Source organism: Triticum urartu, chromosome 3A (genome assembly GCF_056163025.1).
Source record: "Triticum urartu cultivar PI428250 chromosome 3A, HENAU_Tu73, whole genome shotgun sequence".
NCBI lineage: Eukaryota > Viridiplantae > Streptophyta > Magnoliopsida > Poales > Poaceae > Triticum > Triticum urartu.
In genome coordinates, this window is record NC_141875.1 from 588,641,528 (window position 1) to 588,655,640 (window position 14,113).

Here is a 14,113-nt window from a genome sequence, read left to right on the forward strand (position 1 = left end):
GAACATCCGAGTTTGTATTTTCGATGCCATTTCTAAATGACTAATCCAATTGAGGAAAATAATATGGCGTTGGAAAGCTTATGAAAATGCGCTACTTTTTCATGTTAAAAGTTTTTTCTAATTTTGAACGGTTTAAAAGTAATTTAGAAAATGGTACAAGTTCCACCGAGTTCGTATTTTCGAGCTAATTTTTTAATCGTACGTCCAAATACAGCAAATGATATGGCGTTGGAAAGCTTGAAGAAATGCAAAACTTTTTTGTATATATTGTTTCTCCTAATTCATTATGGGTTTATGTCAGTTTTGAAATGGCTTAAAACATATTTTTGCCGTAATTTCTACAAACTTTATCAAAATGGGGCAAATAATATACCGCTGAAAAGCTACGGAAAATTCGAAACTTTTTCATGTTGATGGTTTTCTCTGAATCCTTACCATTTTCAAGTAATTTCGAAAACGGCGAGATCATGCATTCTGCCTTTATCACGAAACAGATTCTTCAAATATGCACCACGTGAAGAACTTGAACTTCTCAGCGTGTGTGCTTGAACTTCACTCTGTTTTTCACGTGTTTTTTTCTCGTAGATCTCCATCCACTGCAAGTAGCTCTCCACCCATTCACCGGAATTGAGCAGGTGATATACTGATGGAAAGCTGCTGTAAACACACAAGTTTCTCGTGTTGATCATGTTTTCATACTCACGACGATTTTAAAAGTTTTTCATCTAAAATTCATTCAGCATAGTAGTTGAACTTCCTGCTATTTTTACATTGAACTTCTATGACGTATTTTTGTTTATAATTTTCTCATCCATTCGTTAGTGTTACACAAATAATATTCCTTTTGTACAAACGTTTCTCACAATAATTTTTTTAACTTTCTCCGACCGAGGACTTGAACTTACACAAATGATATTCCTGTCATTTTGAGGTAAATTAGAAAATGGCGAGATCATGATTTATGCGTTCATCGCGAACGAAATGCACTGTGTGAAGTAGTTGAACTTCTGGGGCATGTTTGTTTGAACTTCACTCTGTTTTTGACGTGCTATTTTTTGACGTATTGCTTTTTGCACCGCGTGAAGTAGTTGAACTTCTGGGGCATGTCTGTTTGAACTTCACTCTGTTTCACTTTATTGTATTTTTCTTATGTGAAATACACACCATGTAGCACGTGAACTTCCGGTTCTTATCACTTTGAACTTCTCTCTCGTTTGAGAGAATTATTTTAAAACACAAAAAACAACATATTTTTTTATGTATTTTGGACATCTAAATACACGGTGAACCTCTCTCACAAGAATTTTTGAACTTTCCCTCGCCGAGCACTTTAACTTCTAGCAACCATTTTTTTACGTTTATGAGATTGTTTTCAAAAGTGCAAAAAATGACGTTGTGCTTTTTATTTTTTGAAAAGGTAAATCGTAGGTTTTAATAAATTCCGAACTTCTATGTTATTTCAATTTGAAATACACCTTTTTATATTTTGAGTAAAGAATTGTATTTGATTTTTATTCGGAAAAAATCGAACATGGAAATACAAGATGAACCTCTCTCGTAAGAATTTTTGAACTTCCCCGGACAGAGAATTTGAACTTCTTCAACAAACCTTTTAAGCTTTTAATTTTCTATACTTTTATTCTCATTTGAAATGCATTCCTTGTAGTAGTTGAACTTCCTGCTGTTTTCACCTTGAACTTCTGTCACGTATTTTTTTTCAACCTCTCTCACAAGAAATTTTGAACTTTCTCGGGCCGAGCACTTGAGTTTCTAGCAGCAAAACTTTTAGCCTTTGTTTCTTTTTTTTAAATACAAAATGCACACCATGTAGTATGCAAACTTCTGGTGGTTATCAATTAAACGTCTCTCGGTTACGTGAAAATATATGAGCTTTTTATAGACATTGAACCGCTCTACCTTTTTTATTTGAACTTCATTATCTCTTTTTAGAAATGTGAAAATTGGAGGGTTTTTTAGAAAATTCGAACTTCTTTGTTGTTTCAAATTGAACTTATTGGTTTATTCTTCAGTAACTAGAAAAATCCGATTTATTCAAATAGATATCAAACTGCTCCACTTTTCCAATTGAAATTTTTAGTTTTATTCTCTAGTAACGAGAAAACCTGAGTTTTTTTACATACATTGAACTACTCCGTTTCTTAAAATTGACCTTCTTGGTTTTAATCTTTAGTATTGGGGAAAAATGCCCAAAACAGCATTATTTTTTGTTTTTGTTCTTTGACCTTCTAAATCCCATGTTTTGATATACTTTGAACTTTTGTGTTATTTTTATTTGAACTTCACATTTTTTTAGTAAAGTTTTTATTTTTGATTTTTAACTAAACATAAATTTGACTACTTTTTTTATCTTTCATGGTCGATTCTTTAATAATAGTTGATATCTGAGTTTTTTTAAAGAAGGTAAAATCCTAGTTTTTTTAATAAACATTGAACCACTTCGTTATTTTATTTTTGAACTTCTAGTTTTTTTAAAACATGAAAATTCTTTTGAAATTTTAGTTTTTCTTTTTTTGTGAATTTGTTCATTTTATTATTTAGTGACGAGAAAACATCTAAGTTTTTTTTAACCTTCGAACTTTTTTTATATTGAACTTATTAGAAAAATATGATTTTAAATAAGCCAACAATTTTCTAGGCTTTTAAATTTGAACTTCTTTGTTTTTTGACCTTCTCGGTTATTTCAAATTGAACTTCTATGTTTTTTATCTTCTTGGTTATGTCAAATTTTCTAGATTTTTTTAATTCATTTTTATAAACATTTTTTGAACTGCTCTGTTATTTGAGCTGACCTTCTCTCTTATTTTTTAGAAACGAGGAAAATCTAACTTTTAAAAAAATTGGTTATTTTTTAGAAATAAGAAAAATCCAAAATTTTAATGAGCATTGAACTACTTTGTTAGTTTAATTTGACCTTCTTGGTTTTATTTTTTAGTAATAGGGGAAATCTATTTTCTTTATTTTTACATTGAACTAATGTGTTATTTAAAATTTGAACTTCTTAGTTTTGTATTTTATAAACAGAAAATTGGATTACTATTGAATTTACTTTTTCACATTGTAAATATTGTTTCGTATGTTTCAACTAAAAATATCTAAGCTTCTGCATTTAAATTGGTTATATGAGCAAACACCAAAAATAACACAATCATCTTTTTTCCATGATGTGTGAACTTTACTGTTGTTTTATTTTTTTATCTTTTTAGTACAAATTGAACTGCGCAAGTTTTGCACGGCGAACTTCTGTATTTTTAATAAACACGACAAATTGTTACAAACAACGTTTTTATACAAATACCCAACAGTTGAAGTAATTTTTTTGGCTCACACAGCAACTCACACTCACACTACAGAAATTGAACTGCTCCAATGCGTGCGCCACGAGATCTCTGTCATCCTCGCCGGTGCTCTCAATTCTGCAGGACGGGGGACAGGGATCGACGACGGGAGCCCGCACGAGGGACCTCTGTTGACGGGATCGTGGGAGGCACAGACAACATCGACCGGAGAAGGGATTTCCTGCAGGGCGGCCTTCGGCACCGGCGCTGGGGGCAACTGGCGGTGGCGGCAGAGGTTGGGGATGGGGCGGGGGGTGATGCTGCAGTATTGACAACGGGGCTCGTCGGTCGACAAGCTCGTCGGAGTTGTGCTCGGGGAATGGAAGAGGGAAAACGAGGGAGCAGGGCGTCCTCCACGTGCCGTGGTCGAGGATGAAGGAGCTTGCCGGAGTAGCACCACCTCCCACGCGTGACAAACCGTGGATCCAGCGGCCAGTTCTCAGATCCGAGGCCACGGTCCGTTGTCTCGATGCAATACGTGGTCGGGATCACCGGGGGTGATACGTCTCCAATGTATCTATAATTTTTGATTGCTCCATGCTATATTATCTACTGTTTTGGACTATATTGGGCTTTATTTTCCACTTTTATATTATTTTTGGGACTAACCTATTAACCGGAGGCCCAGCCCAGAATTGCTGTTTTTTGCCTATTTCAGTGTTTCGAAGAAACGAAATATCAAACGGAGTCCAAACGGAATAAAATCTTCGGGAACGTGATTTTCTCACCGAACGTGATCCAGGAGACTTGGACCCTGCTCCAAGGAACAAAAGAGGCAGTCACGAGGGTGGGGGGCGCCCCCCCTAGGGCGCGCCCCCTGCCTCATGGGCCCCTCGTTGCTCCTCCAGCGTACTTCTTCCTCCTATATATACACACGTACCCCAAAACGATCAGAACAGGAGCCAAAAACCTAATTCCACCGCCGCAACTTTCTGTATCCACGAGATCCCATCTTGGGGCCTGTTCCGGAGCTCCGCCGGAAGAGGGCCGTCATCACGGAGGGCTTCTACATCATCATAGCCTCTCCGATGAAGTGTGAGTAGTTTACCTCAGACCTTCGGGTCCATAGTTAGTAGCTAGATGGCTTCTTCTCTCTGTTTGAATCTCAATACAAAGTTCTCCCCCTCTCTCGTGAAGATCTATTCGATGTAATCTTCTTTTTGCGGTGTGTTTGTTGAGACCGATGAATTGTGGGTTTATGATCAGGTCTATCTATGAATAATATTTGAATCTTCTCTGAATTCTTTTATGTATGATTGGTTATCTTTGCAAGTCTCTTCGAATTATCCGTTTTGTTTGGCCAACTAGATTGGTAGTTCTTACCATGGGAGAAGTGCTTAGCTTTGGGTTCATCTTGCGGTGTCCTTACCCAGTGACAGAAGGGGCAGCAAGGCACGTATTGTATCGTTGCCATCGAGGATAACAAGATGGGGTTTATTTCATATTGCATGAATTTATCTCTCTACATCATGTCATCTTGCTTAAGGCGTTACTCTGTTTTTAACTTAATACTCTAGATGCATGCTGGATAGCGGTTGATGAGTGGAGTAATAGTAGTAGATGCAGAATCGTTTCGATCTACTTGTCACAGACGTGATGCCTATATACATGATCATGCCTAGATATTCTCATAATTATGCACAATTCTATCAATTGCTCAACAGTAATTTGTTCACCCACCGTAGAATACGTATGCTCTTGAGAGAAGCCACTGGTGAAACCTATGGCCCCCGGGTCTATTCTCATCATATCAATCTCCATCACTTTTATATTGTTTTGCTATTTACTTTGCCTTTACTTTTTACTTTGCATCTTTATATCAAAAATACCAAAAATATTCTATCTATCAGATCTCACTCTCGTAAGTGACCGTGAAGGGCTTGACAACCCCTAATCGCGTTGGTTGCGAGTAGCTATCGTTTTGTGCAGGTACGAGGGACTTGAGCGTGGCCTCCTACTGGATTGATACCTTGGTTCTCAAAAACTGAGGGAAATACTTACGCTACTCTGCTGCATCATCCCTTCCTCTTCGGGGAAAACCAACGCAAGCTCAAGACGTAGCAAGAAGGATTTATGGCGTCGTTGCCTCTCGTTTTCCTCTCCCCCACTTCACCCTTGCCGTTTTTTCGCCCTCTCTTTCTCAATCTCCTCCTCCCTCTCTTTCTCTATTTGCCTTTTTGCCCGTTTCTTGTTTGCTCGTATGGTTGGAATAGTCGTTTATTTATTACTAAACAGAGAAGCTAATATCTATGGATCCTCATCCGCTTGCCAATCTTTTTAAGAGATCCAATTATGATGAACCAATTCCTAGTGATTTGGATGCACTAGATTATCTTTATAAGCTTTTGCCTGAAATCCGTAAATCTGAAAATCATGATGAAGTGCTTTATGAAGTGACTCATGATAGGTCTTTGAATAAAAAGCATGATTTCAATGATTTTATTATAAATTCTCTTGATGTCAATTGTGCTAATAATATGTAAAACCCTAAGCTTGGGGATGCTAGTTTTGCTATGTCTACTGCTTGTTGCAATGATTATGATTGGGGTGATTCTTCTTTTGATCTTGAAAATTTATTTAAACCCCATGATGAATATGAGATTGATTATAATGTTTGCAATAATATTTAAAGTGGGTTTGGAAGAATGTCAACTTTAGATCCCACGTATTAGAGAATGTTCAATCTTATGAAGTTTTTGATAAAAGTGTGTTTGGGAAGCTCATGACTTTAGTTAATGTTAATCCCACTATTTCGGAAAAGTGCCAACTTTGCATGCATGCGGATCATGTTGAGAATATTTTATGTGATAGCTATATTGTTGAATTTTCTTATGATCCTACATTTAATTACTATGAGAGAGGAAAATATGGTTGTAGAAATTTTCATGTTACTAAATTACCTCTCGTTATGTTGAGATTGCTATTGTTTCTTTCCTCTTCCTTGCATATGCTAGTTTTTGCTTGCCTTGATAATTTGTTTTCCTATAAGATGCCTATGCATAGGAAGTATGTTAGACTTAGATGTGTTTGTCACATGCTTTATGATGCTCCTTTTGTGCTTCAATTCTTGTCTTTCATGTGAGCATCATTAAAATTATCAATGCCTAGCTATAAGGCTTTAAAGAAAAGCGCTTGTTGGGAGACATCCCAATATTTTTCCTTGCTGTTATTTAATAAATAAATTATTTAGACTCTGTTTAGGTTGCGTTTTTTGTGTTTAATTAGTGTTTGTGCCAAGTATAACCGTTGGGAAGACTTGGGGAAAGTCTTGTTGAACTTGCTGTAAAAAACAGAAACTTTAGCGCTCACGAGAACTGCTGTCATTTTTATTTGAAGAGTGATATTTAGTTAATTCGTTTTGCAGATGATTAATAGATAAATTCCTCACGTCTAGAAATTTATTTTAGAATTTTGGGGGTTCCAGATCTTGCGCTAGCTACAGATTACTACAGACTGTTCTGTTTTTGACAGATTCTGTTTTTTGTGTGTTGTTTGCTTATTTTGATGAATCTATGGTTAGTAAAATAGTTTATAATCCATAGAGAAGTTGGAATACAGTAGGTTCAACACCAATATAAATAAAGAATAAGTTCATTACAGTACCTTGAAGTGGTCTTTTGTTTTATTTCGCTAACAGAGCTCACGAGTTTTCTATTTTGAGTTTTGTGTTGTGAAGTTTTCAAGTTTTGGGTGAATTCTTTTGATGGGTCATGGAACAAGGAGTGGCAAGAGCCTAAGCTTGGGGATCCCATGGCACCCCCAAGATAATCCAAGGACACCAAAAAGTTAAAGCTTGGGGATGCCTCGGAAGGCATCCCCTCTTTTCATCCACTTCCATCGGTAATTTACTTGGAGCTATATTTTTATTCACCAACATGATATGTGTTTTGCTTGGAGCGTCTTGTATTATTTGTGTCTTTGTTTGCTAGTATACCACAATCATCATTGCTGTACACACCTTTTGAGAGAGCCATACATGAATTAAAATTTGATAGAATACTCTATGTGCTTCACTTATATCTTTTGAGCTAGATAATTTTGATCTATGTGCTTCACTTATATCTTTCGAGCTAGATAATATTGCTCTATGTCCTTCACTTATATCCTTCGAGCTAGACAATTTTGCTCTATGTGCTTCACTTAGATCTTTTAGAGCACGGTGGTGGATTCGTTTTAAAGAAACTATTGATCTCTCATGCTTCACTTAAATTAATTTGAGAGTCTCTTAATAGCATGGTAATTTGCCTTATAATAATATGCTTGGTATTCAAGATTTGTGAAACTTTCTTTTGAGTGTGTTGAAGACTAAGAAAAGATTGAAGCATGATAATTGTTTTGAGATATGGAGGTGATAATATTAAAGTCATGCTAGTTGAGTAGTTGTGAATTTAAAGAATACTTGTGTTGAAGTTTGTGATTCCCGTAGCATGCACGTATGGTGAACCGTTATGTGATGAAGTCGGAGCATGATTTATTTATTGATTGCCTTCCTTATGAGTGGCGGTCGGGGACGAGCGATGGTCTTTTCCTATCAATCTATCCCCCTAGGAGCATGCGCGTAGTACTTTGCTTTGATAGCTTCTAAAATTTTTGCAATAAGTATATGAGTTCTTTATGACTAATGTTGAGTCCATGGATTATACGCACTCTCACCCTTCCACCCTTGCTAGCCTCTCTAATACCGCGCAACTTTCGCCGGTATCATACACCTACCATATACCTTCCTCAAAACAGCCACCATACCTACCTATTATGGCATTTCCATAGCCATTCCGAGATATATTGCCATGCAACTTTCCACCATCTAGTTCATCATGACACATTCATCATTGTCATATTGCATATCCCGGTACACCGCCGAATGCATTCACATAGAGTCATATTTTGTTCTAAGTATCGAGTTGTAATTGTTGAGTTGTAAGAAAAATAAAAGTGTGATGATCATCATTATTAGAGCATTGTCCCGGTGAGGAAAGAATGATGGAGACTATGATTCCCCCACAAGTCGGGATGAGACTCCGGGCAAAAAAAAGAGGCCAAAGAAGCCCAAATAAAAAAAAGAGAAAGGACATAAAAAAGAGAAAGGCCATATAAAAAAATAAAAAATGAGAGAAAAAGAGAGAAGGGACAATGTTACTATCCTTTTACCACACTTGTGCTTCAAAGTAGCACCATGATCCTCATAGTAGAGAGTCTCTCATGTTATCACTTTCATATACTAGTGGGAACCTTTCATTATAGAACTTGGCTTTTATATTCCAATGATGGGCTTCCTCAAATTTCCCTAGGTCTTCATGAGCAAGCAAGTTGGATGCACACCCACTAGTTTCTTTTGTTGAGCTTTCATATACTTATAGCTCTAGTGCATCCGTTGCGTGGCAATCCCTACTCACTCACATTGATATCTATTAATGGGCATCTCCATAGCTCGTTGATACGCCTAGTTGATGTGAGACTATCTTCTCCCTTTTTGTCTTCTCCACAACCACCATTCTATTCCACCTATAGTGCTATATCCATGGCTCACGCTCATGTATTGCATGAAGATTGATTTTTTTTGAAAAAGTTAGAGTATGAAACAATTGCTTGGCTAGTCATCGGGGTTGTGCATGATTTAAATACTTTGTGTGGGGAAGGTGGAGCATAGCCAGACTATATGATTTTGTAGGGATAACTTTCTTTAGCCATGTTATTTTGAGAAGACATAATTGCTTTGTTAGTATGCTTGAAGTATTATTATTTTCGATGTCAATATAAACCTTTCTCTTGAATCTTTCTAATCTGAATATTCATACCACAATTAAGAAGATTTACATTAAAATTATGCCAAGTAGCACTCCACATCAAAAATTCTCTTTTTATGATTTACCTACTCGAGGAAGAGCAAGAATTAAGCTTGGGGATGCCTGATACGTCTCCAACGTATCTATAATTTTTGATTGCTCCATGCTATATTATCTACTGTTTTGGACTATATTGGGCTTTATTTTCCACTTTTATATTATTTTTGGGACTAACCTATTAACCGAAGGCCCAGCCCAGAATTGCTGTTTTTTGCCTATTTCAGTGTTTCGAAGAAACGGAATATCAAACGGGGTCCAAACGGAATAAAATCTTCGGGAACGTGATTTTCTCACCGAACGTGATCCAAGAGACTTGGACCCTTCTCCAAGGAACAAAAGAGGCGGTCACGAGGGTGGGGGGCTGCCTCATGGGCCCCTCGTTGCTCCTCCGACGTACTTCCTCCTCCTATATATACGCACGTATCCCCAAACGATCAGAATAGGAGCCAAAAATCTAATTCCACCACCGCAACTTTCTGTATCCACGAGATCCCATCTTGGGGCCTGTTCCGGAGCTTTGCCGGAAGAGGGCCGTCATCACGGAGGGCTTCTACATCATCATAGCCTCTCCGATGAAGTGTGAGTAGTTTACCTCAGACCTTCGGGTCCATAGTTAGTAGCTAGATGGCTTCTTCTCTCTCTTTGAATCTCAATACAAAGTTCTCCCCCTCTCTCGTGGAGATCTATTCGATGTAATCTTCTTTTTGCAGTGTGTTTGTTGAGACCGATGAATTGTGGGTTTATGGTCAAGTCTATCTATGAATAATATTTGAATCTTCTCTGAATTCTTTTATGTATGATTGGTTATCTTTGCAAGTCTCTTCGAATTATCTGTTTTGTTTGGCCAACTAGATTGGTAGTTCTTGCCATGGGAGAAGTGCTTAGCTTTGGGTTCGATCTTGCGGTGTCCTTACCCTGTGACAGAAGGGGCAGCAAGACACGTATTGTATCGTTGCCATCGAGGATAACAAGATGGGGTTTATTTCATATTGCATGAATTTATCTCTCTACATCATGTCATCTTGCTTAAGGCGTTACTCTGTTTTTAACTTAATACTCTAGATGCATACTGGATAGCGGTCAATGAGTGGAGTAATAGTAGTAGATGCAGAATCGTTTTGATCTACTTGTCACGGACGTGATGCCTATATACATGATCATGCCTAGCTATTCTCATAATTATGCACAGTTCTATCAATTGTTCAACAGTAATTTGTTCACCCACCATAGAATACTTATGCTCTTGAGAGAAGCCACTAGTGAAACCTATGGCCCCCGGGTCTATTCTCATCATATCAACTCCATCACTTTTATATTTTTTTGCTATTTACTTTGCCTTTACTTTTTACTTTGCATCTTTATATCAAAAATACCAAAAATATTCTATCTATCAGATCTCATTCTCGTAAGTGACCGTGAAGGGCTTGACAACCCCTAATCGCGTTGGTTGCGAGTAGCTATCGTTTTGTGCAGGTACGAGGGACTTGAGCGTGGGCTCCTACTGGATTGATACCTTGGTTCTCAAAAACTGAGGGAAATACTTACGCTACTCTGCTGCATCATCCCTTCCTCTTCGGGGAAAACCAACGCAAGCTCAAGACGTAGCAGGGGGGGGGGAGGTGGGCGGCGCGTCGCCGGGGGCCGGTGGATCCAATAGCAGGGCGCGGGGGAGCTCGTCGCCGGCGCGAGCGGAGCCAGGGAGAAGAGGCGTGCGTCTCCATGATAGAGCACGTCGCCGGAGGTGGTGCGAGATTGGGGAGGGTCATGGAATAAGGGCGGGGAGGCGGCTCGCCGGGGGCTGAGGGTTGGCGGGGGTCTTGGCGGCGGTGTGGGTGGGGCGGGCAGGCGCCGGTGAGCGGCGACGGTGGTGGCTGGGGCCGTTTGTGGAGGAGGTCAGTGGCTGGCAACGAGCAGCATCGACTGGGATCCGGGCGCTACGGGATCTCGGCTGGGTGGAGGTCGTGGGAGAGTGGGGTTGACCCAGTTGGTTCTGCCTTTGTGTTCGTTCGAGTTCAGGAAGATCTCATCGGGCCCTTATAGGGCCGGCTGATCTTAGGATCAGAATAGTGCTGTCATATATATAAGACAGCACGATTCTAATTCCAGGATTAGAATAGTTATTTGGATCACGATCGCCGTATATAGGACCCGATGGACTAGTTCCGGAACTCCCCAACCCGTGTAGAAAAAAAAACACTCCCCGTCCACCACCTCCCCCGATCCCCAACCTTTCCCCGATCTCTCTACTGTGAGGCGCCAGTGCCGTGCATCTCTCCCCACTCCTCGATCTCCTAGCACCGCCGCTCCCCACTTCCCCTACCTCCCGGCGCCGCCGTGCCCACTTCCCCTGCCTCCTGGTGCCGCCGCTCCCCTCCACCCCGCTTCCCCTACCTCCAAGCGCCACTGCCCCAACCTCCGGCGTGCAACCAGGCTGCCTTCCGCCGCCGCCCCTTGCTCCGGCGTGCCTCCCATCGCCCTGGCTCCGGCACGCCTCCCACCGCCGCACCCCCGGCCCTGGTGCGCCTCCAGCCGTCGCCTTCTCTCCAACACCTGTGGCCACCGGGACCAGCGACGGCACAACCAGCTACAGATCCAGTGGGATTCGCCCCCACTCCTGTCCATAGTTGGGTGGCTCGCGGCAAAACAGGGCCCCCGCGCCAAAAAACGCAGTGTCCACTCCTATGAAAATGCTCCTCCAATATCTTCAGGCGGTGAGTGTTCTTCATGTTCTGCACTTCTGCCCAGCTTCTTCTGAACTTCTGTTTGTTTCATACGTAGTGAATTTGTCCTGAAAATTAGACTATCCATATATTCTTAAAGCTCAGTAAATAGTTAGTCTAGAAACTGGTACTACTGTTAGTTACTTTTACATGATTCTTAGATGGTTGGTTAGCCTAAATCAGTAGGCACCGAGCACAAAAACTATGAACCTAAAACTCTGCACACTGCTCTAGCAGACAACAAGAGATGCTCTAACTGAAAATCTGAAACTCAATTGTGTCGCGAGTGCCTAACCATGTTCGTCAATGCAGCTCTGATCACAAACTCTTTATTTCGCCTTGTGAAATCGATGCAGGTGTGGGCATCCGGTCATAGAGAGATGTGTGGAGTGCTGCATTCCGCTCGTTGTTGACCCCGTGGCCGCAAACGGCCGAGATTATTGTCATGTGTGGACTGCAGCGACGACCGGATCCGACCTTCACCAGCATCACCATTCTTCCTTCTCCTGTTCACCAACGTGCACCGCCCGTCATGGGTTAAGGCACTACTCGGACACTTTGAGGTGCCATCGATGGATGTCGTGTCAAAAAGATTCGCTCTCTTCGGCTTTATTGCTGGGTGGAGCATCGCAACCACTGCTGAGACTGAGACCGGACCTACCTTCCAGGTATATATGCTTGTAATGATTCTCCCAACCGATTCAGCAATCCCTTTTTCCTAAGCATTGAACCTGTTAGACATTACTTACAGCCTAAGACTTGTTTATTTCTCTTGCGCAACCATTAGGCAGAAAATATACCTATAAGATAGATTAAGCCTACAATGCCAGTGCTAGATCTCGCTGGTTCTAACAATCTTTTTAACATTGATGATTTTGTGTTGCAGCTTGCACTGGCAGTCGTCTCATGCATATACTTTCTCGACGACAAGATGAAAAACCTTAGCCGGGCGTCTACTACAGGGTTAGTTAGCACCTGCATAGCAACATACATACGAGTACTCCCTTGGTCGTTATTAGTCGCACACATATAGGTTGTTTAATCCTCCTCTGTACTTGCAGGCTTGGACTCTTTGCGAGCGGCTGGGTAGTAGGTTTGCTGGTAGTCCCAGTGATCCCGACATTTATTTTGTCGCGTACTTGGTGTCTGGAGCTCCTTACTTCGCTAGTCGCTTATGTATTTTTATTCTTGGGTTGCATCCACAGGGATCAGACTAAATTTTTGCCTTGTGAGGTTTCTGAATGAACAGGTTTCACTAAATAAAATAGAAGAGTAATTATGATTATTTGTTCCAGACTGCAACCAAGCTAACTAGCTGCCCTTGTTTTTCAGTATGGATAGATTGTTTAAAGAGGAACTTACTTCACTTTTATTATGATCGGGTTTCAGAAGTAAGCTAAAACAATATGGTTTGCAGCAGGTTCAGGCAAGTCTTTTGTTTCAAGATCAAGATTACTTTCAAACTACAGCCATCGTCTACTATTTGGTTGTCCTTTCCATTTCCCCTCGAGTAGCATCGTCTGTTGTTTCTTTCGCCAGCATCGTCTGTTGTTTCTTTCACCTGCAGGGTGGCTTGCGTCGGCCGCCGAAGCCCGCCGAGGTGATGCCCTACTTCTGCCTGCGTCTCCCCGCACCCCTCCTACACACCACAAAGGGCGATGGAGAGATCAGATTGTTGTTGTCGCTGTTCTTCTACTACATATTCAGTTCAGAAAAGTTCAGCTTCGCACAGGATGGAAGTTCAACTGCTGGGGGCACTAGCAACAGCGGTGTTTCGCTTGATTGTAGTTTCTGCGTTTTTGCTACTACCAGCAAATGAGAAGAACGGCCAGCACCAAGCTACTACTGCTACTGCTTGTGTTTGCTTGCATAGTTAATTTGGGCGTTACCAGGAAGAAGATAAAGCCAAAAAAATATGGAGTGAAAGAGATAAACGAGTAGTGTGCCTACGTGGTGTGGATAAGAAACGTGTGTTGTGTGAGAGGATAAGGAATGTGTGCGACTATTTAGTGATAAAAATAACTTGTGGTTCAAAGAAAAAGCAAACGTTCTATTTACCTAGTGCTCACGGTCAGCTATAAAGCTTGTATTTTTTTAACTCTGATTCACACTCGAACTTTATAAAAGAATTGGAAATTATTTTGTATAATGTTATTACTTACTCTAATGTTTTCACTACTTAAAGTACAATGAA

The 14,113-nt window shown here is 40.4% G+C and overlaps 1 protein-coding gene across 1 annotated transcript; it reads left to right on the forward strand.

The window, feature by feature from the left end:
- The first annotated feature begins 11,375 nt into the window (after nt 1-11,375).
- On the forward strand, nt 11,376-13,853 carry LOC125551229 (protein CHAPERONE-LIKE PROTEIN OF POR1, chloroplastic-like). The gene is made up of 5 exons (XM_087513453.1): nt 11,376-11,910; nt 12,276-12,587; nt 12,806-12,882; nt 12,981-13,020; nt 13,487-13,853. The coding sequence occupies exons 2-5, from the start codon at nt 12,492-12,494 to the stop codon at nt 13,736-13,738; spliced, it is 465 nt and encodes a 154-aa protein (XP_087369579.1). The 5' UTR covers nt 11,376-11,910; nt 12,276-12,491; the 3' UTR covers nt 13,739-13,853.
- The last annotated feature ends 260 nt before the right edge of the window (nt 13,854-14,113 follow it).

Bases quoted from the DNA above. Each gene is read 5' to 3' on its own strand.
- LOC125551229 (XM_087513453.1), top strand. From the start codon at position 12,492: ATGGATGTCGTGTCAAAAAGATTCGCTCTCTTCGGCTTTATTGCTGGG. The intron at 12,588-12,805 runs GTATATATGCTT...TTTGTGTTGCAG, and splicing joins AGACCGGACCTACCTTCCAG to CTTGCACTGGCAGTCGTCTC. The intron at 12,883-12,980 runs GTTAGTTAGCAC...CTGTACTTGCAG, and splicing joins AGCCGGGCGTCTACTACAGG to GCTTGGACTCTTTGCGAGCG.